General features: G+C 37.1%; 13 protein-coding genes across 13 annotated transcripts; 8 read left to right on the top strand and 5 right to left on the bottom strand.

Annotated features, from left to right (window-relative positions):
* Positions 1 to 110: 110 nt before the first annotated feature.
* PRCAT00002658001 (uncharacterized protein) lies at positions 111 to 3,206 on the top strand (the record flags this gene model as incomplete). Its single annotated transcript, XM_062952537.1, has 1 exon — positions 111 to 3,206. One exon carries the CDS (start codon positions 111 to 113, stop codon positions 3,204 to 3,206), a length of 3,096 nt encoding a protein of 1,031 aa, XP_062809430.1.
* A 147-nt stretch (positions 3,207 to 3,353) lies between these two features.
* On the top strand, positions 3,354 to 5,429 carry PRCAT00002657001 (uncharacterized protein; the record flags this gene model as incomplete). The annotated part of the gene is made up of 1 exon (XM_062952536.1): positions 3,354 to 5,429. The coding sequence occupies one exon, from the start codon at positions 3,354 to 3,356 to the stop codon at positions 5,427 to 5,429; it is 2,076 nt and encodes a 691-aa protein (XP_062809429.1).
* Positions 5,430 to 5,770: 341 nt separating this feature from the next.
* On the top strand, positions 5,771 to 7,378 carry PRCAT00002656001 (proteinase B; the record flags this gene model as incomplete). The annotated part of the gene is made up of 1 exon (XM_062952535.1): positions 5,771 to 7,378. The coding sequence occupies one exon, from the start codon at positions 5,771 to 5,773 to the stop codon at positions 7,376 to 7,378; it is 1,608 nt and encodes a 535-aa protein (XP_062809428.1).
* Positions 7,379 to 7,661: 283 nt separating this feature from the next.
* RAD6 (E2 ubiquitin-conjugating protein) lies at positions 7,662 to 8,174 on the top strand (the record flags this gene model as incomplete). Its single annotated transcript, XM_062952534.1, has 1 exon — positions 7,662 to 8,174. One exon carries the CDS (start codon positions 7,662 to 7,664, stop codon positions 8,172 to 8,174), a length of 513 nt encoding a protein of 170 aa, XP_062809427.1.
* A 189-nt stretch (positions 8,175 to 8,363) lies between these two features.
* On the bottom strand, positions 8,364 to 9,176 carry PRCAT00002654001 (uncharacterized protein; the record flags this gene model as incomplete). The annotated part of the gene is made up of 1 exon (XM_062952533.1): positions 8,364 to 9,176. The coding sequence occupies one exon, from the start codon at positions 9,174 to 9,176 to the stop codon at positions 8,364 to 8,366; it is 813 nt and encodes a 270-aa protein (XP_062809426.1).
* Positions 9,177 to 9,325: 149 nt separating this feature from the next.
* On the bottom strand, positions 9,326 to 11,020 carry PRCAT00002653001 (uncharacterized protein; the record flags this gene model as incomplete). The annotated part of the gene is made up of 1 exon (XM_062952531.1): positions 9,326 to 11,020. One exon carries the CDS (start codon positions 11,018 to 11,020, stop codon positions 9,326 to 9,328), a length of 1,695 nt encoding a protein of 564 aa, XP_062809425.1.
* Positions 11,021 to 11,274: 254 nt separating this feature from the next.
* PRCAT00002652001 (alpha-ketoacid dehydrogenase kinase family protein) lies at positions 11,275 to 12,732 on the top strand (the record flags this gene model as incomplete). Its single annotated transcript, XM_062952530.1, has 1 exon — positions 11,275 to 12,732. The coding sequence occupies one exon, from the start codon at positions 11,275 to 11,277 to the stop codon at positions 12,730 to 12,732; it is 1,458 nt and encodes a 485-aa protein (XP_062809424.1).
* Positions 12,733 to 12,854: 122 nt separating this feature from the next.
* Positions 12,855 to 14,621, top strand: HPC2 (Hpc2p; the record flags this gene model as incomplete). The annotated part of the gene is made up of 1 exon (XM_062952529.1): positions 12,855 to 14,621. The coding sequence occupies one exon, from the start codon at positions 12,855 to 12,857 to the stop codon at positions 14,619 to 14,621; it is 1,767 nt and encodes a 588-aa protein (XP_062809423.1).
* An 80-nt stretch (positions 14,622 to 14,701) lies between these two features.
* YBP1 (Ybp1p) lies at positions 14,702 to 16,765 on the bottom strand (the record flags this gene model as incomplete). The annotated part of the gene is made up of 1 exon (XM_062952528.1): positions 14,702 to 16,765. The coding sequence occupies one exon, from the start codon at positions 16,763 to 16,765 to the stop codon at positions 14,702 to 14,704; it is 2,064 nt and encodes a 687-aa protein (XP_062809422.1).
* A 128-nt stretch (positions 16,766 to 16,893) lies between these two features.
* Positions 16,894 to 17,358, top strand: PRCAT00002649001 (uncharacterized protein; the record flags this gene model as incomplete). Its single annotated transcript, XM_062952527.1, has 1 exon — positions 16,894 to 17,358. One exon carries the CDS (start codon positions 16,894 to 16,896, stop codon positions 17,356 to 17,358), a length of 465 nt encoding a protein of 154 aa, XP_062809421.1.
* Positions 17,359 to 17,605: 247 nt separating this feature from the next.
* SIM1 (SUN family protein) lies at positions 17,606 to 18,796 on the bottom strand (the record flags this gene model as incomplete). Its single annotated transcript, XM_062952526.1, has 1 exon — positions 17,606 to 18,796. The coding sequence occupies one exon, from the start codon at positions 18,794 to 18,796 to the stop codon at positions 17,606 to 17,608; it is 1,191 nt and encodes a 396-aa protein (XP_062809420.1).
* A 2,396-nt stretch (positions 18,797 to 21,192) lies between these two features.
* Positions 21,193 to 23,271, bottom strand: KNS1 (serine/threonine protein kinase; the record flags this gene model as incomplete). Its single annotated transcript, XM_062952525.1, has 1 exon — positions 21,193 to 23,271. The coding sequence occupies one exon, from the start codon at positions 23,269 to 23,271 to the stop codon at positions 21,193 to 21,195; it is 2,079 nt and encodes a 692-aa protein (XP_062809419.1).
* A 1,837-nt stretch (positions 23,272 to 25,108) lies between these two features.
* Positions 25,109 to 26,383, top strand: OFI1 (Ofi1p; the record flags this gene model as incomplete). The annotated part of the gene is made up of 1 exon (XM_062952524.1): positions 25,109 to 26,383. The coding sequence occupies one exon, from the start codon at positions 25,109 to 25,111 to the stop codon at positions 26,381 to 26,383; it is 1,275 nt and encodes a 424-aa protein (XP_062809418.1).
* Between the last annotated feature and the right edge of the window lie 57 nt (positions 26,384 to 26,440).

The following is a 26,440-nucleotide window of genomic DNA, read 5'->3' as shown; positions in this document are numbered from 1 at the left end:
ATTTTTTAAATAGATTAATGATTCAAGCATCCTGTGCTTTATAAAAAATCTCCCAATAGAAGGTGTTTCATAGAAGACTTTCATTCCTAAAGACGACTAATCGCTCGTTTATGTCTTTTTTTGAAAAGCAAACTTCATTCGATGTGGAATATGCACCGGCGCATATAACAAAATGGCGGTCTCAAAGAACTGGCTTGCAAGTGACATATATAGAGCAAGAATCTCCCATTATAAATGGCTATTTCGCAGTTGCTACAGAAATAGAAAATAACTCCGGTTGTCCTCATACTCTAGAACACTTGATATTTATGGGAAGTAGAAAATTCCCATACAAAGGACTACTTGATAGTTTGGGGAATCGATATTTTTCTAGCACAAATGCTTGGACTGCAGTCGATCAGACTGTTTACACTCTAACTACAGCAGGATGGGAGGGATTCAAAACCCTTTTACCTATTTATTTAGATCATTTATTCAATCCGACGCTTACAGATGAGGCATGCTTGACTGAGGTCTATCACATTGACGGAGAAGGTAAAGAAAAAGGTGTAGTATTCAGCGAAATGCAAGGCATTGAATCACTGTCCTGGTTTATTACATATTTGGCAATGCAGCAGCTTCTATACTCTCCTGATTCTGGTTATTCATCGGAGACTGGTGGCCTTATGTCGGAATTACGACACTTGAAAAATGATCAAATCAGAGACTTCCACAACTCGCTATATCGTCCCAGCAATTTATGTTTAGTAATAACAGGAACAGTTGACGAGAAAGAACTTATGAAAATTTTGACCACGTTTGACTCGGAGTTACCTCAGCTTCCTGAAACACTTCATAAGAGGCCGTTCGTAGATTCGAAGCCTGATCTACCATTGAAGAATACTATAGTGAAGGAAATAGAATTTCCTGATAATGATGAATCATTTGGAGAAGTAGCCATCTCCTGGATTGGACCAAAGACTGACAATGTTTTAGCAAACGCGGCTTTGGATTCTTTAGGCTCTTATTTTACTGATAGTGCCATATCTTTATTTAATAAAATTCTTGTTGAAACCGAGGATCCTTTGGCTACAGAAACAGATTTTTTCACGGATGATTATTTAAGAACCGCTTTCAATTTTACGATAAGTGGCGTCCCCACTGGGCGTTTGTATGATGTCGATTCAAAAGTTAAAGAAATGATTAGAAGTCAAGCGACTCCACTTAATATTGATTTGAAGTATATGAGACAAGTCATCAAGCAGCAAAGGTTAAAATTCATTTCAAGCACTGAAAGATCAGCTTCGTCTTTCGCTACTATATCGATAGGCGAATTCATATACGGAAAAGCTGATGGATCTGACTTAAAAAAATGGACTGAAAATATTGCAGAGTTTGACATACTATTGCAATGGACACCAGAACAATGGAGTTCATTTATTAAAGAAATGTTGATTGATAATAAATCAGCAACGGTTCTTGGCAGGCCGTCTGCAAAGTTGAATGAAAAGTTAGAACTTGAAAATAAGAAAGTACTCCAAAGGATTGAAAGCACTTATGGCCCACAAGGTTTGAAAGAATTGGAAACTAAAGTGAAGAAGGCTCAAGAGAAAAATGATGAACCTATCCCTGATGAGTTATTGACTCAATTTGGGAAACCAGACCCATCAAAAATTAACTTTATTCAGACGAAATCTTATAGAGGCGGCCTAAATCACATTAAAGGCAACTATATTGATGAAGGCGTAATCCCAAATGAATTGCAAAGGGATTCAAAATCCGATATTCCCCTTTTCTTACACTTTGAAGACTTTAAATCTCAGTTTACTACAATAAACTTAGTTCTCTCATCCAAACAGGTAGAACCAAGATTATTGAAGTATATGTCCGTAATCGAAGAAATATTCACTCTTCCTTTGCGTTTACCAAATGATGAGTATATTCCTTTTGAGGAAGTTATTTCTCAAGTTAAGGAAGATGTAATAGACTACCTGTTAGATAATGGTTTTGAAAGTCAGTTTTTGGAATTAGTCAGTATAAGAATGAAATTTGAATCCAAAAATTATGCTAAAGCAATACAATGGCTCTTAAATTTCAAAGAATACTCTGTTTTTGAAGAATCTAGAATTAAGATTATAATAGAAAAAATTGTAAACTCATTGCCAGAAAAGAAGAGGAACGAAGAGCTAATGATGTACTCATGTCATCATAGAAATTTATTTAATGATTCTTCCATAATGAAAGCTCAAGATTGTATGAATACGGAACAATTTTATAAAGAACTTTTGGAGAAGATTGACACGAATAAGTATCATGAGATTGAAAAAGATTTGCTGCAGCTAAGAAATCAGCTATTCAATTCAGATTCTATCAAGATTTTTATTATAGGTAATTTAAAGGGAATCAATGGGCCAGTCTCTTCTTGGTCTCAATTTGCTCAGACAATTTCATACGAGAGCTACAAGAACGTTGAAGTATTTGACGACATTCCTCATTCTCATCAATACAGATCTGATCTTGGAAATAATTGTTCATCTAAAGCTTTCGTAGTTACAACCCCAGCTGCTGAATCGAGCCATTTAGTTACTTCGACGTTGATTCCAACTGACTATTTGCATGATGATATTTTCAAAATTGCATTGGCAAGCGAACTTTTGTCAGCAGTAGAAGGTCCATTTTGGAGAGGTATAAGAGGAACAGGTTTGGCTTATGGATCATCTATTCGTCGAAATTTAGAAACAGGCTACCTATCGTTTACGATTTATAGAAGTTCTGATTTAGAGAGTGCTTGGCTGACCGGAAAGAGAATAGTTGAGGAATATTGTAATGGCACAGCATCTATTGATCCAATAAGTCTTGAAAACACAATTTCAGTGATAGTTAATGAATTGGCTAATGCTGAAGCGAATAATTACGATGCTGCCATCAACAAAATCACAGACAATTTGTTCAAGAATAGAGGCCCAGACTATATTCCATTTTTCTTGAAAAGACTCAATAAAATTACGGCTGAAGAAGTAGTAGGAGTCATGAGAAAATATTTCAAGCCTTTGTTTGAAGCTAATAGCTCCATTATATTTTCATGTGTTCCTCCAGCTAAGGCTGATCATTTTGCACTGTTTTTGAAGAAAATGGGATATGATACCGAAACAGAGGATATTAACGCTGATATAATCGAAGATTCTAGCGACCTGGAATCAGATGCCTCAGAGATTGAAGATGCCTAAAAACATAGATACTATATATATTAATCGATAAATATCATAGACTTTCACTTCATTAGTTCACTTATATACAGACTCGATATTTGCCACAAGTTTAGATAAACCAATTTGTCAAGATTTTTTTACCTTAAAGGAAGATATAGAGGCTAAATGGAAGATTTGGTAGCAAAATCATGGGCGGCCCTTCCAAGATATTCTGATAAAGCTATATTACCTCAGTCAGTGTTGTCTAAAATTTTGGAGCGTTTTCCTGAGAGTAACTTACCGCATCCATTGATATTTAAGATTGAAAGTCTTGAGAGTGACAAATATACTTTTATAGGGGTTAAAGAATTTTCCTCGCCCAGTGAGGATCTATGTTTATTACCAGAGCTTATAGTGGAAAAACTAGGGTCACCTAAACTGGTGTCGATTAGCTTGGAAGAAAATTTGCAGAAAGCTACTTACTTAAAGTTGAAACCTTTACAATTTTATTCTGATCAAAATTGGAAATTCTTCTTGGAGAACAAGTTAAGCTATTTCTATACCGTTTTATTGAAGGGAGAAAAGATTGTTCTACTAGATCAGAACTTGAGATATGAGTTGATCGTAGAAGATCTTAATCAAGATGTTGCATGCATTATAGATACTGACATTGATCTTGAAATAGTGCCTTTAGATGATACCATGGCAGATCAACAATTACACTTTGGCAAGCACCTCGATAAGTTAGAAAATATCATGGAAGTTGAAGATGAAGTTCAAATCAATGGAATCAAACCGTTCTTGAAGAGTCACTACATACCAACAATATTTAAGCTTGACCTAACCAAAAAACCTCAGATTTTTTATATTGTTTTAAATAACAAGGGCATGAACTCTTTAGATTCTTTAATCAATTTAGATTTGGTCGTCGGTATGGATAAACTAGTTAGCCTTGAAGACTTTAGATGGACAACTATGGATCAAGATTTCAAAATTCAGGACGAGTTTGATCAAGAAAATTTCACTGCAAGGAAGGCAATTAAAATAGACAGGAATGATAATGACATAAAGAGAAAGTTAAATATAGAGAGCGGTGCAGATGATGAGATTGATAATAAATGGCTATATTTTACTGCTTTCACCTGGGATACAGAGGCTACCGCGGAAATAACAATTTTAGAAGAAATTCCTCCTTCGCAGGCTACTGAAATAGACCCAGCTACACACGAGACTTGCCCAAATTGCGGTAAAAGTGTTTCAAAGAGCAACTTCGATTTACATGAAGTCTCCTGCTTAAGAGAGAACGTTCGGTGCTCTTGCGGTCAAGTGTTCAAGAAGACTATTCCTCTTACTCATTGGCATTGCGATAAGTGCGATGGAAAGTTCGGAAATTCAGAGACATTGAAGTTGAAGCACAATCAATTAGAGCACAATATTTACAAATGCAATCAATGCTCGTCTGATGAACAATTCCCCACTTTTATCGACATGGTAGTTCGTCATAAAGCTACCACTTGCCCAGGAAAGCTTCATGAATGTAGATTTTGCCATCTTATTCTTCCTCAAGGTGAATCAACGTATAAGGATAAGTTTTACAATTTAACAAATCATGAAAGCTCCTGCGGAAACAAAACTACAGAGTGCTACAAATGTGGCAAAATTTTAAGATCCAAAGACCTTGCAAAGCACTTGAAGCTTCACGAACTAGATAAACACCAATTCAACGAAATAAGTAAAACATTCTTCAACAAGTGCAGCAACAATAACTGCGTAAATTTGATGTCTTCCAATCCCAGTAATGAGTTGAATCTTTGTGATATGTGCTATGGCCCTTTATATGTCCAGCAGCATGACCCCACCAATATTAAGCTTCAGTCTAGGATTGAGCGTCGCTATATGTTGCAATTATCTAGAGGATGCAAAAATCTGTGGTGCTCTAATGCCTATTGTATTACAGGGAATCCTCGCTCTTCTGAATTTGGGGGGAAATCCATAAAAGAGATTCATGCTCTTATTATCAACCATTTGTTGGTGTATATCTCAAGTCCAGTTCTTCCGCTCAACAGGAATAGAAAAACATATCTTAATCAATTATGGTTTTGTGTCAATGAGTCTACACTGGACAAGAATCATTTAGTATCGATTTTACAGGCAGAAGAACAGTATGGAGATGAAATGATATATAAAGCTGTCAATGAAGCTTCTACGGAGTCTGAAATACGAAGCTGGTTGTCTACAAATGCAATCCAGATACATAACTGAAGCTGCTTAAGCGCAATTGTACAGTCACAAGTTCATTCACTCATGTATGTAGTCTAGATATTGCATCTTATCGCCTGCTCTAATTTATTACACAAAATTGATAACTATCACACTTCTTACCTGGATAAGCCATAGCCAGCCGAGGGCTCATAAGCAAATTTTATATAATCTTATCGCCACCCATTTTAAATCTCCCTACTTCTTCTTTTTAACCAGACGTGTTCTTCCATCATATATTTATTATAAGATAAATAGATTGAGGAATACATTAAGCTAAGTATCATTATCATTTACTTTAATTATATCCCTTTTTCCCAAAGCAAGTAGTTGTTTCAGAAATAATGTTGTTATCAAGGACCGTTGCGCTCAGTATTTTACTTGAGCTAGGAGTCTATGGTTTAGTCATTCCATCCGCGGATGATGTAATGCATACGTTCTCATTGAAGCCAGCAGAGAAGTCCAAAACATTGGCCGAAAAGCCAGTCAAGGATATTTGGTCTGCTGCCTCTAATGCTTCTCCTGTTCCTTTAGTGAACTCTGAAAGTGTTAGAGATATTATTGCTGATAGATATATAATTGTCATGAAGGATGAAATTACCTCAGATGAGTTAAAATTCCATCAAGAATGGGTAGAGTTACAGCATATCAATTCCTTGGCTGGATTGGAGTCTGATAATTCGTTCTTTTTGTCCACTGCGGACTTCAAAGCCGAGGGTGGAATTGTTGATTCTTTTGAAATTGATAATTTTATGAAAGGTTATTATGGATATTTCTTGGAAGGTACTATCGATTTAATCAGAAAGAACCCGCTTGTTAAGTTTGTTGAAAGAGATTCGATGGTTTATGCTAACGAATTCAACATTCAGAAAGGAGCACCTTGGGGGTTGGCTAGGGTTTCTCATAGACAACCATTGAGTTTGAACTCGTTCAATCAATATTTATATGATACAGATGGGGGAGCAGGTGTTACTGCATATGTTATTGATACTGGTATCAATATTGATCATGTTGAGTTTAATGGAAGAGCTAAATGGGGTAAAACCATTCCAACAGGTGACACGGATACCGATGGAAATGGTCATGGTACACACTGCGCTGGTACAATTGGCTCTGACTCTTACGGTATTGCTAAAAATAGTAATTTAGTTGCTGTCAAGGTTTTGAGATCTAATGGTTCAGGTTCGATGTCCGATGTTGTTAAGGGCGTTGAGTATGCCGCCAAGTCTCATCAAGATGCTGTAAAGGAGGGCAAGAAGGGATTCAAGGGATCGACTGCCAATATGTCTTTAGGTGGTGGTAAGTCTCCTGCATTGGACTTAGCTGTCAACGCCGCAGTTAAGGCCGGTATCCATTTCGCTGTTGCGGCTGGTAACGAAAATCAAGATGCTTGCAATACATCCCCAGCTGCTGCAGAGAACGCTATCACTGTTGGAGCTTCTACAATTTCTGATGCTAGAGCTTATTTCTCTAACTACGGTAAATGTGTTGATATTTTTGGTCCTGGTTTGAACATTTTATCAACCTACATTGGCTCTGATTCGGCTACTGCTACTTTATCTGGTACTTCGATGGCATCCCCACACATTGCTGGATTATTGTCCTATTACCTTTCTTTGCAACCAGGCGCTGATTCTGAGTTTTACGTTTCTACTAAAGGTGTCACTCCAGCTCAATTGAAGAAAAACTTGATCAAATTTGGCTCCGACGGTCTTTTAAGTGATATTCCGGATGATGGCACTCCAAATGTTTTGGCCTTCAATGGTGCAGGAAAGAATTTGACCGGATTCTGGGAAGGTTCAGCCAAGAATATCGAAAGTGTAAAGCCCAAGTTGGAAAATTTAGAGTCTCTGATTGAAGAGTTGGTGTCCAAAGTTGTTGAATCAGCAGATAAACCAGTCTTGAAAGACGTGAAGGAGTTTGTCGAAAACGCTTACAACTCCCTCATTTAAGTGCTTAGCTAACGAATCTAAAGAACTCACCATACTTTTATGGTAGGCTTCTTTACAAGGGATTCTTCCATGAGAATTTTTACCTTTTTATAATATATAATGTCTTTTAGTATTTTTCACGTTTCTAATATATAACTCACACAATTTATGCAGCTTATGTGCAGGTCTAATAATAGTGGCGATTGATTATTAGTCTACTGAGTAATGCAAATGAGATGAAGAATCAGTTTTAATTTTGAAGAAAGAATTTAAGAACCAAGACAATATAAATTAACTTAACTCGATGTCGACTCCCGCTAAAAGAAGACTAATGCGTGATTTCAAGCGCATGCAACAAGATGCACCTAGTGGTGTATCAGCATCGCCATTGCCTGATAATGTGATGTCTTGGAATGCTGTAATTATAGGGCCTGCCGAAACACCCTTTGAAGATGGAACTTTTCGTTTAGTTCTACAATTTGATGAACAATATCCCAATAAACCGCCCACTGTTAAGTTCATTAGCGAGATGTTCCATCCAAATGTGTATGCACTGGGTGAGCTATGCTTAGATATTTTACAAAATAGGTGGTCCCCAACATACGATGTTTCGAGTATATTAACATCTGTTCAGTCTTTACTCAATGACCCAAATATTAGCTCTCCAGCGAATGTGGAGGCTGCAAATCTATACAAAGACCATAGATCTCAATACATTAAAAGAGTCAGAGAAACAGTAGAAAAGAGTTGGATTGAAGATGATGAAGATGATGAGGATGACGAGGATGACGATGAAGACATTGCTGAGGCAAGTTAAATCTATATCTTGAAGCGATAATCAGTTAATTACTTTGCATAAAAATATCATTAATCATTCTTTCATGCTCTATATGATGCATTTAGAAGAGCGTTCTTTGAATGTGTATATAGTGGTTCGGACAAGTAGCTCTGTGCCTTTTTCAATAGACTTAAGATGTGTTATATATTCACTATTTACAATTTATTTTTACTTAAGCCATAAGTAGTACCATCTTCGACTGTTCGGAGTCAGGTCATTGAATTCCAGACTAGCTATCAGCTCGTTCTGTATTCTCCTTATTCTTTCCTTTTCATGTGGGTCTTCTATCGTGATTTCGGTAGGTTTTCCTTCCTCTCCAATCGCTTTGTCTCGGTAAATTGCCAACATAGAAATAAAAATGGTAAGATAAATAAAAAACTTGGTAACGCCATCTACAGCTTTCATATTGAACTGTTCTTTACGAATCGGAGTCTCAGCCAAGTTCACTGGAGGCTTGATAATTTCAATGATTGTATTTGGAAGTGGTCTAACAGTCTTCAACACAGAGGGAACCTTGAACGGCAAATCATATGGAGCATCGCTTGACTTCCAGTTATCAAAATCTTCACGAACTCCCCAATTACCATACGCGATATAATAACCTAGCTTTTTGGAAGCATTGTCCATTTTATTCCAATTCTTATCATATTCATTTTGTAATTCTTTCAATACTTGACCTTGGTGTAACAAACTCAAATTAGCGAATTTAGTTGGATCTTTGAATATAGGTCCACTCTCAATGGGCTGAGTAGCTTCATCTGTGGTTGTAGACAACAACGAACCAAAATCCTTCAAAGACAGGGCCAAAGCTTGCTGCGTTTCTCTAGCTTTGGTCTCTTCATCTTTGGTATTCTGACCATTTTTTAAACTTGCACTTTTCGTTTCCTTTGAAGACACAGAGAGACCTCTTAAGAAGAACTTAGCCAGATCCAATCTAGTTACACTACTATACAAGCTTTTGGAATGGCTTATAAGAGGCATTTGAATAGATATTATATCGTTCAGTTGTAGAGGTTCAGATTCCACTAATTAATTTTCAGATAGTCTTCTGGAAAAAAAATCGATTTTTATGCTTACAGTATATCACACTATAGAACAAAAGTGTATTTTTACTTCCAAAAGTCGTCACTCTACATAATTCTATTCATTAGTCTGCCCATGGCAATCATTGGAGCACACACAGCTTTCACCATCATACATAACGAATCAATGAGTAAACTCAATTCGTATAAGAGCCAGACAAATATAACTAACTCGGCTATTATCACAAATGTTTGAAGACTCGGGAACGTATTGCCGACTATATCAATTGGAGCAAATATTAACCTCATAATCTTCAACTTCTTAATCAAGTTCCCAACATTTGATATCAAAACTTTAGGACCGTCCAATGGTGATGTATTTCCATTAGCGACAGGAACTCTCTCCAAACTCTTCGTGATTGGATTGTAATATAACTCCTCGTCGACACTATCGTCTTCATCATCTTCGATTTCTATGACAAATTCCTGAGAATTTCCGTCCCCCGATGATTTTATGAGCCGAGTACTGGAGGAAAATTCTGGAGTAGCTCTCAAAGACATTTTTCCTGCCTCATTCCCATCGAAAACTACAGATAGAGGTTGATTCCATTTACTAACCATCATACTATAGTTTTTTTTGATACCTTTTATATTATCTTTAGATTGCCTATGCAGCTTCGGTCTGTCCTTTTTCTTAAGTTTCAATGATTTCTTCATTCTGCCACCATCCTCCTTGACAACTTCTTCGGCTGAGTCAATAGAAGGTATTGAAAGTTCTTCTCCGTCAGTAATATTGGGATTATAAACAATCCAAGATAAAATATAGTTCCATAGAGGATGGAATTGATTATTTGGAGAATGTACTTCAGTTTGGTCGGACGCGACTTCAGGTGTCAGTTCAATATTCATATTACCTTCTTTAAAAACTTCATTCGAAATGTTGTCAGCTTGAGCGATAGCTGGCGGGAGTAGAGCTACGGTTTTCTCTGGATTTGACCTTTTCTTCCATAGCAGTTTTAAATTTCTTGATTTTTTAGCCCGTTTAGATTCATTTTCTTCGACACTGGTAGTTTCTTGCTGAGAAAAGACCACCGGCGGAGTTGATTTCTCCTGTCTCGGCAGCCTTTGTAGGTTCTGGTAATAATCATTATCATAATTTGCTTTTTTTCCACGTAAAATATTGACAGCTTTTTTGAGCTTCTTTTCTTCTGGTTGGTCCTGAAAGACGAATTCCATTGGATTGTATTTACAGGTGTCTTCTTCAGCGTCCTGAAAGACTTCTCGAAAGGTCTTATGTGTATAAAATTTAGGTTTGTAAGGGGAAGAGTCAATTCGTTTCTTTTGTTGAATGTAATACCCATGGTACTGTTGCAGAGGGTTTTCTATGTGTCGCTGTGGAGTGGCATATGGTGGCCGTGTTGTCACTCTATAGGGCCTATAAGAGCTCTGAAGAATATTGAGCTGAGCAGGAGTGATCTCTTGCTCTAAGTAATCAGGATCATAATCCTCCTGTTCACTTTCTCTCTCACCAAATTCAGCGTTGTCAGCAACATTTCCTTGTTTGGAGAATTCCATAGTTGAAACTTCGTCATTCTTATCGTAAACCGTCGATCCGACCTCACTTATATCTTGTTCGTCATATGGAGTGCGGTTCCATTCACCTATAATCATTTCACTTTTGGGTTCATATGACGACCCACTGCATTGACGAGGTAGGCTAGCATACCGGCTCTGAGATCGTGTTCCCTCTTTCCTCAGGTCAAGATATCTAGTGGTGTAGTATCCGTTGCCACTAACATTCATATTTGAATCTTTCAACTCTTAAAGTCACCTCTTGAGCAAAACAATAGTTTTATACAATCATTACAATACTACACTTCACTCCAGTCATTGCGCTTTCGCATGCTATAACTTTCCTGGTATTGTCTTTGACATGGCTGGCTTGTAATACTTGCCCGACCTGTATATAGCACGTGACTGATATGCTGTCTTTGTAAAAGCCGATTGTATGGGGTTTCGTTATATCTTGATAAGCAAAACCAAGGGGCCAGCATAATATGATTATTTCAAATCAATCGAAGGGATTGCTTTTGAATAAGCATAATACGTTCAAAGCTGCGATTTCTAGGTTTTCCAGTAGCGGTCCAACCAGGCAACCACTGTTGTCAATCGACGATGACTTAATGGATAAAGATTATCAGGAAGAAGTGTCGAAACATTTAAAAGACTTAAAAGCTTATCCTTCATACTCCAATATATTAAATCCCCAGCACTTCTACCAAAACCAAGTTTTGATGGAATACCTGCAAAAGAGACCACACCCAGTTTCTCTTAGACAGCTTGCAGGATTTGGCAAAACGTTGACAAAGCAAAAGATTTTGAGTAGTGCTAATTTTGTAAGACTTGAATTGCCAATTAGGCTTGCTATGAGGATTCGTGACCTCCAAACCTTGCCTTTTGGTGTTGTTAACAATGTACACTTTGCAAAGATATATGAGAGCTATTATCACCTGTTCAATGCATTCAGAAAAATCCCTACCATCAAAACATTAGATGACAACCAAAAGTTTTGTCGAACATTATCTCAGATGCTTGATGATCATGTATTCAACTTATCCAACTTGATGATGGGAGCATTGGAAATTTCAATAGTATCGGATTTGTCTCAAGAGGAATTGGATCAGTTTATGTCATCTATTTTGAGGTCTAGAATCAGCCGAAGAGTGATAGTGGAGGAGCACTTGTCTTTGACAGAGAACTATAAAACCTCGCCATACTCTTCGAAACCCCCTGATTTCATTGGAGAAATATTCCATCAATGTCGTGCTGCTGATCATTTAAATATAGTGGGAGATTTACTCAAGGATTCAATGATGGATGGTTATCACAACAAAGAACATATGCCCGACCTAGAATTACATGGCGACTTGAATGCGACATGCCCCTTTTTGGTTCCTCACTTGCATTATTTATTTGGAGAGATACTAAGGAATTCGTTTGAAGCTACGATAAAGACTCATGGAAAGGATTTATCAACAAAACTTCCGCCCATAAAAATTCTAATTATTGACTCGTCAAATGAAATAGTATTCAAGATTTCTGACTTTGGAGGTGGGATGAAGCATGAAGAAATGAAAGATATCTGGTCTTTTAAGAAAAAGCAAGATTTGGCAAAGCAGTATTTGTCAAACTTTCATGCTCTTCCTGGATTATCTATACTACCAGATCCAATGGAGCTGACGAATTCCTCGCAATCTTATACTTTACAGATCCTTAAAGAACCTATTTTAGGCAGAGCTAGTTCTATTTTTACAAAGCAGTCAACTTTAGAGACTTTGATCAAGCGACCTCATGAATATAGACTTGGTTTGGGCTTACCTATGTGCAAGGTCTATGCTGATTACTGGAATGGCGATCTTCTGATGAATTCTATTCAAGGCTACGGAACTGATACATGTCTTAGGCTAACAAAACTTGGTTATTATTCAAATAATATTCAGCTAGATAGAGCATGAGCATTGTATAATTTGTATATAGATCTTTAGAAACAATTTCGCGTGGACACACATTATACATATTTACATTCATTATTGAAGTATTATGGGTAGCAGCACAAGGGCCGGCATATGTTTCAATAATGTCAAGCTCTAATACAAATGTATCTATCTCATCTTTGTTGGACTCGGGTCCCGATGATGCTACAATACAAGCTAGCAAGCAAGGTGATGAACAATTAAAAAGGTCAGAATCTCCGGTAGCGGTACCTTTGCAAACATATGTATCTCAATTTCAAACGTCAATTAATATATCGCCCTCTCCTCCTGCTAGAAAGAGTAATCCAGTGATTTCGGAAGATGAGATACCACACGCAACGGCTTCTTTGGCAAATGGCGTGAAATCGGATGTTATACTTTTAAGTGAAAATGAAGATCTACCGGGTTTGGGTCCTGCTAGAAGACGACAAAGTACAAAGAAATCTGTTAACAATGAAGAAAATACAGCAAGTAAAAAGACTAAAAAGCCTATAGCAATCAAGCCATCTCCTGGATTGCCATTTTTGGCCCCAAAACCAATTCATGTCAGACCTGTTTCTCCAATTCAAAGTTCTAACAAGGACGCCGATACGTCATCCTTTGTTGCTAGTGACCATATAAAGCGGTTCCAAACTAGCTTTCAAATCTCACCTGAGACAAAATCTAGTATGTTGGATCAAAGTAGAACTTCAATCAATTCTATTATTAATATTGAAGATAGTCCTGAAGTAATTTCTGTTGAATCTGAGCCCCAGAAGAAAACAAGTTTAAAGAGAGTAAAGGATGATGTGAACTCGTCGAATAAAAAAAAGAAAACTTCTAAGATCTCGGAGCTGAAACTGAAGAATGAATTGGGCTCCTCCAAAGGCACTGCTCCAAGTGAAGGTAGTGAACCTAAGAAAAAGAGAACATCGAAACCTAAGTTGGATTCTAAGGGAGAAAATAAAAAAGTCACGAAAAGTAAAAAGAAAACTTCTGATGCAGGGGGTAGGTCTTTTACATCATCTTTTACTAATTCCTTGTCTGACACATCGAATAAAGTATATCCTACTGTTACTGCCGAAAAGACGAGTTCGTCGAAAGGCGAAAAAGTAACACCTCCGATATCTTCTATAGTCGAGATTAAAGATTCTAATGAAAAGCCTGACTTTGGAGTAGAGCACGATATACCAGATAAGCCTGAAGAATATGGTCCGAAATCGGCTACATCTAATGACGGCTTGAAGGAGAATAAAGAAGCGATGGAAAAAGACAAAGAAAAAGACAAGGAAAAAGACAAGGAAAAAGACAAGGAAAAAGACAAGGAAAAAGAGAAAGAAAAGGAAAGAGAGAAAGAAAAGGAAAGAGAGAAAGAAAAGGAAAGAGAGAAAGTCAAGGAGAAAGAGAAACCTAAGATGCCCATAATAGCTCTAAATGTGCCTTTGATTGATCCTAAAAATCCATTGCCAGGACAATCAGAAGTTGTAGTTAATGTATTAAAGCTTGCAGAAGATAAATATGGATGGTCAGTAATACATCCAAATGCGAAATCTGCGATTGACATTATGGATGACCTTATAGACGAGGATGATGATGGTGTTGATGATGAAGATGATGACGAGCTTTTAGTTGATGAAGAAAAGAGCTCTAAGAAGAGAAAAGATGGGGAAGAGTTAACAGAGGAGCAATTAGTTCATATGCATGAAGTGAAAATGAATAGAAAAGTGGGTAAATATGACTATGAAGATCCGTTTATTGATGATGAAGAATTACAAATGGAGGAAGAAATAGCATCTACTAAGGAAGGATTTTTCGTATACTGGGGACCGTTAGTTGATGATAGAAATTTAGCGGGTTCTTCTAAAAAGGGGACATCAAAATCAAAAAAATGATTACATTTATCTCATCTTTATACTTACATTACCATATCTGATTATATATATAAGACATTGATTCGCGAGTCCCATAAGTCTTAGGCTTTACTTTTATTTTTATTAGTGATCCGTTCAATAGCCACACCTAAGATTCCAGTTGCATTGTACTCAAAGGATGACGTTTTGCCACTCTGTTCGAGTTGATCCTTGAGTGTCAGTGTATTCGTTGTTACTTTGTCCAATAGAGCCAGAAGCTTATTTTCTTGCTTAGATAGATTCTCGTTATCCTTAATAACCACCAAAAGATTTAAATAAGAAGACAATAGCCCGAAAGTGCCAGGGTTAATCAGAAGTGACGACGATTTACTGTTTTCTTCCTCCTCTGTTTCAATTTCTAGGAATGTAGTATCAATAGCGCTATCAAGCAATTCCAAAATATCTTTTGCCTTTGTTTCATCAAGAGAAAAGTATTTTTTGGGTTCTTTCTGTTTAATATTTAAACTCTGTTCATTCTCTTGCGATGAAGAACTTATTCCCAAAGATGATAAATTTTGTTCTAATTCAGCAACGTTAACTTTTTCCTTCGTGAGCATCTGCTTAAGGATACCAACCAAGTCTGACTTAACAGCATCATAGGGGCAGTTCAGCAAAGAGTCCTGAATGAAAGAATATGCCGTATCCTCTGGTGATAAGGAAAGGACCCTAGATAGTAACGTTAATGTGCAATACCTAAAATTCGATTGTGGCTTGCTAGATATGCAACAAAATAACAAAATCTGATAATATATTATCAAAAGTTCCTTTGGAACAGCTTCTATTTCTAGTTCAATCTTCTTATTATTTAATGACAGCTGGTGAAGAGAATACCAAGACCAAAAAACAGCTGTATCCTGCAAACCTCTCTGTCTGAAAGAAGACAGAACTAATCCTGGAATCAAAGACCTTATCGTAAAGGCAAGAGCATCTCGAAATCCAAGCTCTATTTTGTCAAAAGATCGTTCTTTTGCAATTTGGTAAGTGAATAGTATCAAACGACCTATCACTGAATCCTTGATTTCATTCGCATCACTATCGATTAAGGATGAGGCAACATTTTTCTGATAATCAATAATAACTTTTTCAAAGACTTCCGCACTTATCGAGTCTTCATCCCTCGAGTTGTAATTGATAGTGTGTAGCAATTCATGGGAATTAATCAAGTACTCCTTGAATGTCTTAGACAAGGATAAGTCAAATGAATAAGCAAGCTCTAAAAACCTGTCCAAGACGGCATGTTCGATCTTGTAGTTTTTTTCATCATCTATTCCATTAAGCAATCGGAGATAAGATACGTGATCAAAGGAAAATCCAAATAAATGGCGCTTTTCGTGCAAGCTTATGGTCTCTGTCAAAAAGCCCGTCAATAGCTTTCTCTGCAAATAATTCTCATCCTCACGTATTTTAGCAAGCTCTTTATCTGAAAGTCCTTTCGTATCATCTGGAACTGGTGGACTCGAATAGTCTCTGAGAAAGGTATAAGCTCTTGTCAAAATGAAGTTACTATCCCCCGAAACCAAGTCGGAATTCTTATAATGTGAGTTAATGAAAGAACTCACCGTCATCGCTAAAAACCTGGATGGATAAAGCGTTCTTATTTTCTTCAAACAGCTGTTAATAAGCTCGAAAACGCAATACAATTTTATATCAAAAAACATTTCCTTAATATCATCAGCGACAGTCGAGTCATTGACGCTTATCTTGCTGAGTAATTCACATGATTGCAAAAATAACTCCTTAGGATTCCCATATAATGCTAAGCATTCAAATATTTTGATAATTTTATAAACGCAAGGAGCATCTCTTATAGCCAGATTAAATTGAAAGTTGGAATCAACATAAGGTATTAACAAACTTGGTATATCCCACCCAATTTCATAAGTCAAAGCTTTATGTTCATTCAAAACCTTCAAAACTTCATCCAACAAGATTTCTCGCTCCTCATAAGAATACTTCGAAGGGTCATTTAAATAAATATCTAAAACTGTGCTGAAAGATAAGTAGTCATCAGATTCTGTTACATCGTTTGCCGCGGAATTCAATCCCTGTAAAACTGCTTGAAACAGAAATGGCTCGATAGTAGAATCACTTGTCTCTGAAGTACTTGAAGTCTCTGATTCTGCCATATTGGTTATATTTTAATGTGGAATTGCTTAACAGTTGAAATTAATTTAATTTTGCGAGCAGATAAAATAAAAGTCCAGACAAGGTTCCGGAGGCAACATATGAGAATAAGAACTCATAGATAACAGAGATGTCAATTTTACTAAAATCTGACTCTGATTCTGGTTCTTCTAGCTCAGATGTATCGGATGATGCTAATTCGATAATTGAAGAAGAAACACAAGTCAAACCAATAGTACCTTTAACTACCTCAGTTGTTATTGATAAATTGCCAATTGAGCAACAATCAAAGCTCAGTAAAACTTTGGAACATCCTGGAGCTACAAAAGCAGAAAAAGTCACAATTAGATTTCAGGCAATAGGTTCAACTCCTAGTATTACGCCTAGGATATTTATGATATCTTCTACCCAAACTGTCTCAACTTTGATGAAGTTTTTGATAAAGAAGCTCAGAATTAAGAACAACACTATATACTTGTACATACAAAATTCATTTCAGCCGACGCCAGATGAAGTTATAGGAGATCTATTTCTGTTATTCAAAACTAATAATGAACTTGTGATAAGCTATTGCAAGACAATAGCTTTCGGATAATTTTCTGCGGAGTAATATTTTGATTTGACTAAACTAAACTATACAGATACAGCTACACCACATCTACATCTGCATCTGCATCAATTAATCGTAACTCAACATTGACGTAGTCCAACAGCAACGTTTATAATTTTTTACCTCCTCACAAAATTTTTTACAAAAGACTTTCTTTAGTGAAAACAAAATTTCAATTAAAATACAAGGGTATTCAAGTAACTAACAAATATAAACTACTAATTTTCAAAAATCAGTAGAAAACAAACTTAGCGGTACCTGATGTAACAGTTACTGTACAACCATCGGAACCACCACCAGAGTAAGAGCCATCTTCGTATTTACAGTCACCAATAACATTAGCGCCATTTGAACCAACAATCTTGATACTGTAGTTTGGTTGATCTTTGTTATTTGGGTTCGGAATTAACGACAAGTAAGTATTACCATTGGTCTTACCAGCTCCAAGAACAACTGGAGCCCAGTTACCAACACCAGAGCCGGAAGTACCCCAGATACAACCATCTTCAACAGATACACCTGCATTGTTAACGTAGTATTGAGTGGAAGTCTTACCACCTAACCACTTGTAATAGCTAGAAGAATCAACAACAGAAACTGGAGCACTACCACCACCTTCTAATAATGTTGGGATATTCATGTTTTCAGAACCTGGGTAGTCGGTTCTGCAAATTGCAACGTCCTTGGAAATTTCGGAGCTAAATTCAGCACTGTCAGCACCCCATTCACACAAGTAATTGCTGTCAGTGTTTGCTCTGTACAACTTACCATTCTTACACAACAAACCACCGACGGAAACACCGTTGGATGGCTGCTCAGATGGCCATTGAGTCTTAGACATACCAGCTTGACAAGCATAAGAACAGTAGTAGCCATCTTTACAAGTCGAAGAGGTATCGCCATCTTCGTTCATGATTGAAGTCCAACCACCGTTCAAACCCAGAATCCAGTCGACAGCAATCACACCTTGACCGGTTGGCACAGAAGAACAAGAATACTTACCATCCTCGAACTCTTTGGTTGGGTCAGAGAAAGCTGACAAGTCTCCGCTAATACCAGAGGAACCTGAAGATCCCAGGGAAGATTCAGTGGAGGCCGAAGTAGACTCAGTTTGAGAAGTGGAACCTGTTTCACTGTCACTTGAAGTACTTGAAGAGTAGACAGTTGACAAGGTAGTTGGACTAGAGCTAGCAATAGCAGTAGCAGTAGCGCTAGAAGAACCAACTGCTGAAACAGAACCTGTAGCAGCTACTGGTGAAGCACCAGAAACAGTTGGAGCAGATACTGTGTTACCTTGACCGTCAACCCAGACAATCTCAGTAACAACAGCTCTTTTGTGCTGGTGAGCATGGTGCTGATGACCCTCTAATGGGGCAGCCATGGCACTTGCAATCATGGACAACAATAATAATGAGCCTTTCATTTCAAACGATTGGAATAATTAGGATACACTTAGATAAATTGCAAACGAGCAGTTCAGACTTAAGGAAAGACTATAGTTGGGAAATATAATGAATGGACCGTTGATAAACAACTAAACTTCGGCGAACCTCCTTTTTTGCGATTTATTTGTATTTAAAGAAACAGCGAATCTATCCCACTACTAATTTCAGTGCGATTTGAAGCATTTATAAATCGCAGAAAATTTTTGTCGCGAATGTTTACCAATTCGACTAAGAAAGAAAAAATTTTCAGATCTAGAAGCCTTGTGCGACGATTGACGCATCCATATCTGTATAAATTACCTATCTAAACAATGTAAATACTACACGAACACCCCATACACAGGACACTGGTTCTGTTTTAGACAATAACTGCGTAGAAGGAGAGGCATGAGAACTTCGGCCAGCTACCACTAGTAGCTGAGGGGGCAACAGACAGACAGAAGCAAGCTTGTGGAGAATTAAGGAACATTCCTTGGGATTGATGTCCCTACGACCTCACCCCTAGTCGTGGCTCAGAGCGCGAAGGTATACATCAGGGAACAACATAACATACCAGCAGCTCAAAACGCTATTTGTTATAGCAGTAGCCCAGGAAACAACGTCTCCTGTAGAAACCGTTGCTTGGATAAGACGTAGGACTCCAATAATTATGAGTAGTAGAACAGTGAGATTTAGTTAGGTTGATGTTGGTTCACTAAAAGTAAAGAAACAAGTGAAACATCATATTACTGTATAATTTGTGATGTGTCCCCTATAGGAGGTGCATTCCACGATGTTGTAATTGGGTATTGCAACTACCAAAAAAATTAAAAGCTTATGTCAGCCATGCCGATTAGGCAGCCGGTTCACCGTAGTAAGTTACGGTTATGTGCATGTCGCTTAAGGGCTAAAGTGCTCTGCTCTCAGAGGGGGGATATTCTAATACTGGAGTTCGATCCCATGCATAGAGACCACACTAGGACACTAAGAACTAAGATCTAGCATCTTTAATTTATGAGGTTTTCGGGTTTTCGGGGGATCAAAGATTCAAGGAGGCAAATGTCTACTCCTACGATTTTAATATATTCAAAAGATATGTGATCATGGTCCAGGCGTAATTACTCAATTCACAGAAATGATAGAGAATTATACGGAGGCGACATTGAGGAGAGACCGAACTGGAAACGGCTCGCCGAATATTTAGCTACATGTATCTGCACATCATGACTATTAGAGAAATGAAAATTATTGATATACAGAATCCGTAACATTAAAGACATGCAGAATGCAAATTACAGTTCCTTTTCGGTCTAAAGTCCTTAGAGTTGCCTGTCAATTACGTGATGTCACTGGTTTTTTGGAGGATGATCACCGCTTTTTTTTTTACGTCCTTCGGTACGGCTGCGTGGATAACGGTCAAGGCGCTTCTGCATCATGCAGCTTTGTGTAAAATATGCCTTAGGAGCCTCATTGGAAACGCCTAGATCAAAGCTTCTTAATAAGAGTTGCGTCATTGCGGAACTCATCACTTCCATTTGCAACATTTCATGAAGGTAATGCTACACATGTGAAACTGGCTAGCATTCTATTGGTCCTTTTTTACTTCTTTTTGTTTTCTTTTTCTTTTTTGCAATAATGTGAAATGAAGATTAAAAGTTTTTCATGGTTTTTGATACAAAGCGCTTTTAGAAATAAAGATGTAAGTGGATTCGTGACCTAAGTTGGCTCGAGCTGGCAAATTTATCATATTATTATCATTATTGTCAAGCCAACTTTCCACTTTCCACTTTTAAAGGTTTATTCTTCTCTTTTTAATCATAAACTACCATATTTTACTCTAGACTTCGATTTAGTTACTAGGGTCGCAAATAAATTGGTTGATATCTGTCGATTAAAAACTGACTAGACGTCACACTTACGTAGATAAAAAAGTCTTAGTTTCTAGCCTTTTTTATTTATAAATGTGATTCAATATCGCAGTTTGATATTTTTGAGAAAAAGGGAAATGTGCCAAATATTAGAGTTTCTAGATATTCTAATATTGTAATAATGTAATATTATCTCAGAATTTAAAGAGTTGTGCTCTAAAACACCTTAGAGTAATGATATAAAATAGCGGGGCCCATCTTACCTCATAGCATGAATTCTTAATGATTACCTCACACTCAAAGTCTAGCACCCACTTAGACACAGACGCCTGCACCTATTTTCAATTTTAGTGAGCATGCTAATATGCTATTCTACGAAGCTTTACATTTACTAACTGAATATCATCAGAAATCAAGTTTGAATCACAGTAGGTCATCTTCCTACATTCGAAACCCTACCCATATATATTAAACCAATGAAAAAAAGAAAGCCCGATGGGTAAAAGAATTAAAACAAAATCTCCACATTACAAAGTACCTTCGTCTTCAATACCTAAGTTAAACCATGGATGCTCTAAAGCCTCATAAGCCGTCAAACGATCCTGAGGATCAATCACGAATAATTTTTTTAATAAATCAATAAAAAACCACCAAAAGGTGAAATTTCCAAAGTTGATCAAATGCTGATTCTTCTGGAAGTTCGTTGATAACGAATAGTCAAAATTAATATCCAAACCTATTCTTGAACTTACAAAAATATCAATTCTAGATAGTTGGTCCACACTCTTTATGAATTTAGTGGGTGTCGTCGAACTTGGAAATATTAACGTTAAGTTATTTTCTTCTGTTGTTTCATCGTCAATTATAACATCGTCATCTTCATCAAACTCAGGCAATTCATCTGCCCTTGGAAATTCGCCTCTAAAATACTTGAGACCACATTCATTATTCCTTTGTCGCGATAATCTCACGATAGACTTATCTATTTTACTGCCACATACTTTTTCAATCATTGCTAAGTGTTCCAAGTTATCATGAGTCTTAAAAAGAGGCTCACCTATAACTAATTCAACAAGTATGCATCCAACTGACCATATATCGCAAGGAAAGGACCACCCTGTTCCTAGAACAATTTCGGGTGCTCTATAGTGTCTTGTAGAAACAATCGAGGAGTGATACTCATCATTAAATATCGCACTGCCAAAGTCAATTATCTGAATCAACGGATCTTTCAAAATTCTAGAAAACTTTGGCATTTTCTTATTTGAATCAGTTGACAAATGGGCATAAGAACTCGTTATAGTGGAACTGCGTAATGCCTTTTTAAAAAAAGAATCATCATGTAATAATATGTTCTCTGGCTTTAAATCAGTATGAATCAAGTTCAAATCGTGAAAGAAAGTCACGGATCGTATAAGCTGTTTCGAAATCGCTTGTATATGTGATCCAGGAAAGGGAATGAACTTGTTTTTTTCCAAGAAATCATATAAAGATATCATTAATAAATCTGTCACAATACATATATGACCACGATAATCAAAACATTCCCTCAAGTGAATACAGTGATTCAAATTTTCGTTATCAAAATTTTTCAACGTTGATAAAATTCTCAATTCAATCTTAGCTGCATCCCTGTATTTAGGAATATTTCGAATTATCTTGATAGCAACGTGTTCACGATTGACTTTGTCATAGCATTCAACAACTTTTCCGAACGTTCCTTGACCTAAAAGTCTAACAATAATAAACCTATTGGCAAAGATATCGTTCATCTTTATTATATAGTGTCCTTCTTTGTCATCACAAGGTGGTAGATTTAACTGGTGAGGTATGATACTTGTTTTAACATTCCCTAGTTTTTGATGCAGTAAAATGTAGTTGTTTGGAATTTTATTATAAAAACATTTTGCTTGAGGTAATTGTGGTAATGAGTTAGTTCGCTGTTTCTTAATCTTTCCTATTGAGCGAATATTGGACTGCTCGGGCACTTCATCGCCAAAAGATTGCCAGTTGGAATCATTATTAACATTAAACATACTGTAAGCGGCAAATGCCTCATGGTCAAACAACAAAGAGTCGGAGTTATTTCTTCTCGACTTTGAACTAGAGGCTCGTATCCTTGGATTTACTTGTCGTTCCTCCACTATGATCACGTCATCGCTATCTTCACCTAGATTGTCTAACGTATTTTTAGGTCCCATATCATTATACTGGTCTTCGTTAACAGTTTCATCCTCATTGCCATCTTCATCAACCTCCAAAAGATTTGGATTCTCATATTCTTCGTCATCATCAATAAGATATATATCGTCAAGATTCGTAAAATTTGTGGTCTTTTTCGAAGTATTAATCTTAAAGGAATTAGTACTAGTATTTAATGTACTATCTGAATTATTGCTCAAATCCATATTCAACTTTTGGATAGGTGAAGAGCATTTGCAGCTAGAATTAGCTGAAGAGGATGAATTAAAACCTGAATTGTCGAACTGCAAGGGAATGGTAGAAGTGGTAGTATTAGAGCTCTTCGATTGCACACCAGTACTCCCATCAAATGACTCACTAAAGCCTCTTGGTCTTTTTCTATTAGAAATCAAGGACATTTTCATTAATTTCAGAACATTCAAGTTATCCTATGTCTGAGACTTAAATTTTCTCCCCTTGTTCCCACAGATCTAGCTATCCGTAATGTAGAGTGCTAAGCAGTCTAAAACAATATTGCGTTCAAACTTCAAAGCACGTAGTATGAAGCCTAAAAGTAACTTGCACTGTAAAGTTACTTTATATGACCGATTACGTTTATAATTGTGTGCTATATTATCAGTATTTGTTTGATTAAGGGATAAATTACAAACTTAACAATTTCATGATAATTTGCTACAAAAGGGCCAAATACCCCTTAAATGTGGGTGTTGGGGTGTTCAACAGTAAAATCCTTAGATGTTCTCTTAGGCGCCAAGAGATAGGGGGAAAGAGGATAAAGATTCTACTCGAAGTAGAAGCAATAGTACGTTCATCCGATGCTAATTTAACGATACTAATTAATGCTGGCGGTGGTCACCTTGTGAGTCGTGGTCTGGTTGAGTAGACAAGAGGGGAATAAAAAATTAAAAGTCTAAAGTGTAAAAATCAATGTCATTTACAAATCATAACTTTTCTACTACTATATCCTGAGGCGACCAGGTTACCAGCCTTTGACATGATCTTTTAAGTAATGACTTTACTTACCTCGTGGTGCTCTTACATTATAGTATTCCATGACATTAACCCTTGATCAGGTGACATCTGAGGAGTTACAAAGCAGATTCCTCAGCTGGGAGTCGAACACCCCACATTTGCGTTTTCACATTGATCGAAGGATCGCAACGCGAGAGTGAAAGAGGAAAGTATAAAAGAAAGGGTAGCAACTATTATGGATTTTCGGCAACGGCGCCAGCTATGTCGATCTTGTCATCATACTAAGAGCTCTTATAACTGACAGATTGTATCAAGCGTCGTGAAAGAAATTATTTTCGTCCGATCACCGCGCGGAGTCAAACGGATATCGATTTTTGCTTATTGACATTCGCCACATTCGCCACGTATGAAACTGTTGGCAGTTGAGACCGGTTCCAGGAACTTAGAACTCTGCCTTGCAAGATGTTTTGAGCTGGAAGAAGTAATCTAATTACACTTTGAATACCCTACTTAATGATTGATTTAGCTTTCGATCTCTATTGAAATTATTATACTGTAGATACGTAGAACCAATACGAATAGAAGTAGACTGAATATGCTGAAATAAATACAATTTGTAAAAGGACTTCCTCTGCACAAAAACAAAGAATTATCAAGACCCTCTACATTCTTTATTTATCGTGAACTTTCTACCAAGATTAAGCAAATTAAACGAACGAATCATTTGCACCCTTCCCTTGCAGTTGCTCTTTCTATGACAGCGTTGTGAGCGCGTTACCGGAAATCCACGATTACGTAAGAGCAGACCAAATTTCTGTGAACTAATAACAGATATAAGATCCACTCTGCGGCCAATATCTTATAATAATCAGCCACCGTGCTTTAACAGCATAAATATACTAGTGTTGGACATATTGGCAACTTAATACATTGTTAATCCATCATCCAATATCTAACGACTCAAAATATTGTATAACGCACAATTCGAGCATTTTTTACATTCTTTTACCCTGAGTTTCTTTTGAGATACGACAAAGAGTTCTCAGGGTGGGATCATTACTGACTACTTAGATTCTGAATTCGCTTGAGTCGGATAGTTTTGAATATTTTAGTTGGTAAATTAATTATACCTAACTTTTCGAATAGTTTCTGCTGATTGAAAATCTACAGTTAGCGAAAGAAGAAATTTGCTTCGGTAAATTAGAGGCAGCTTTACAGTCGAAAGGAATTGGATTCTGATAAGGCATCTACTGTCATTTGAAGAAATTTATGCCAGAAATGAAGAGAGAGCAGAGTGGCGTTCGAAACCCAAGTGAGTCAAGCCAAAATTACGGTGTTGCAAATACCTCACCCGACTCTCTCTCACCTAGTTTTCAGCTATACCCTAATGGGCCACTGTCATCTAATTTAACAAGTCATAACGCGTCAGTTTCATCCTACAATTCATCGAGTGGGCCGAACCCAGAGTCGTCATCTTCGAACGTGTCGACTCCTGAAGGTCAAGGACTCATGGAAGATGGTAAAAAAAATAGAAACATTGATATAATGCAAAGGATAAATGATGATAGGTTCAAGGAACGGGCAACTGAGGCTGCGATTCCAAATGAAGAGGACGATGGTGGAACTTCCATGAATGTAAAAATTTCAGAGAAGGCGTTACCTAAGAAGTATTTTTGTAAAACGTGTAATCAAGGATTCACAAGAAAGCACAACATGGTATCGCATGAATTAATTCATTCTTCCATTCGGCCTCACATTTGTTCAGTATGCAATTTGAAATTCAGGAGAATTCATGATTTAAAGAGGCATGAAAAATTACATACTGGTGAAAAGCCTTTTGTGTGTGATAAATGTTCAAGACGATTTGCTAGACCGGATGCCTTGACGAGGCATCAAAATTCTCCCAATGCTTGTGTCGCAAGCAGCGGCAATAGTACTACTACTAATACTGGTATTAGTAATGACAACAGCAGTGGCAACAGTAGTAGCAACAGCCACTCTTCAGTGCCTTCGGACACTACATCTCATACTGAAGTCGACGCAACTCAGGATAATAATTTATCTGACAGCATTGGGACAACTAGCTACGATCTAAATCGTTGGAAAGCTCAAAAGTTCAGTGAACAGTCAAAGAAAAGACGTTATCATCGTCATCAAAAACCTCAGCTGTCATATCCATTTAATACCACAACTACTACGACTACAACAACTACAACCACAGTGAATCGAGATGAGAAGGGAAGAGGAGAGCAGAAATATCATGATGGAAATTCTCATCCTTTTGGGGGGAGACAAGAAATTCTTGATACCCCCCAATCGCAACAAAAGTTCTCGATATCAAGAGGAGGAGGATACTTACCTCCATTATCAAATAATGGCGATTATGTGACTATGGCAAAATACCAGGACTTGGTCAGTTATACGCATCAACTTCAAGACAGCTTGTCGAAAATGAATTCAAGAATAAAGTTTTTGGAGAATGATCGACGAGAAGGTGATAGTGACCGTCAACTCAACTCCATGTCAGATAGATCTAGCGCTTGATTTCTCATGTCCTAGTTGCACGCTTTTTTCTCTTGTATATTATCTTAGCAGAGTAAT

The sequence above is a fragment of the Priceomyces carsonii genome (genome assembly GCF_900007245.1).
Source record: "Priceomyces carsonii strain CBS4050 genome assembly, scaffold: Debaryomyces_carsonii_scaffold_3, whole genome shotgun sequence".
Taxonomy (NCBI): Eukaryota; Fungi; Ascomycota; class Pichiomycetes; order Serinales; family Debaryomycetaceae; genus Priceomyces; species Priceomyces carsonii.
The sequence above is the reverse complement of the archived record's forward strand: the minus strand, read 5'-3'. Positions and strand labels throughout refer to the sequence as shown.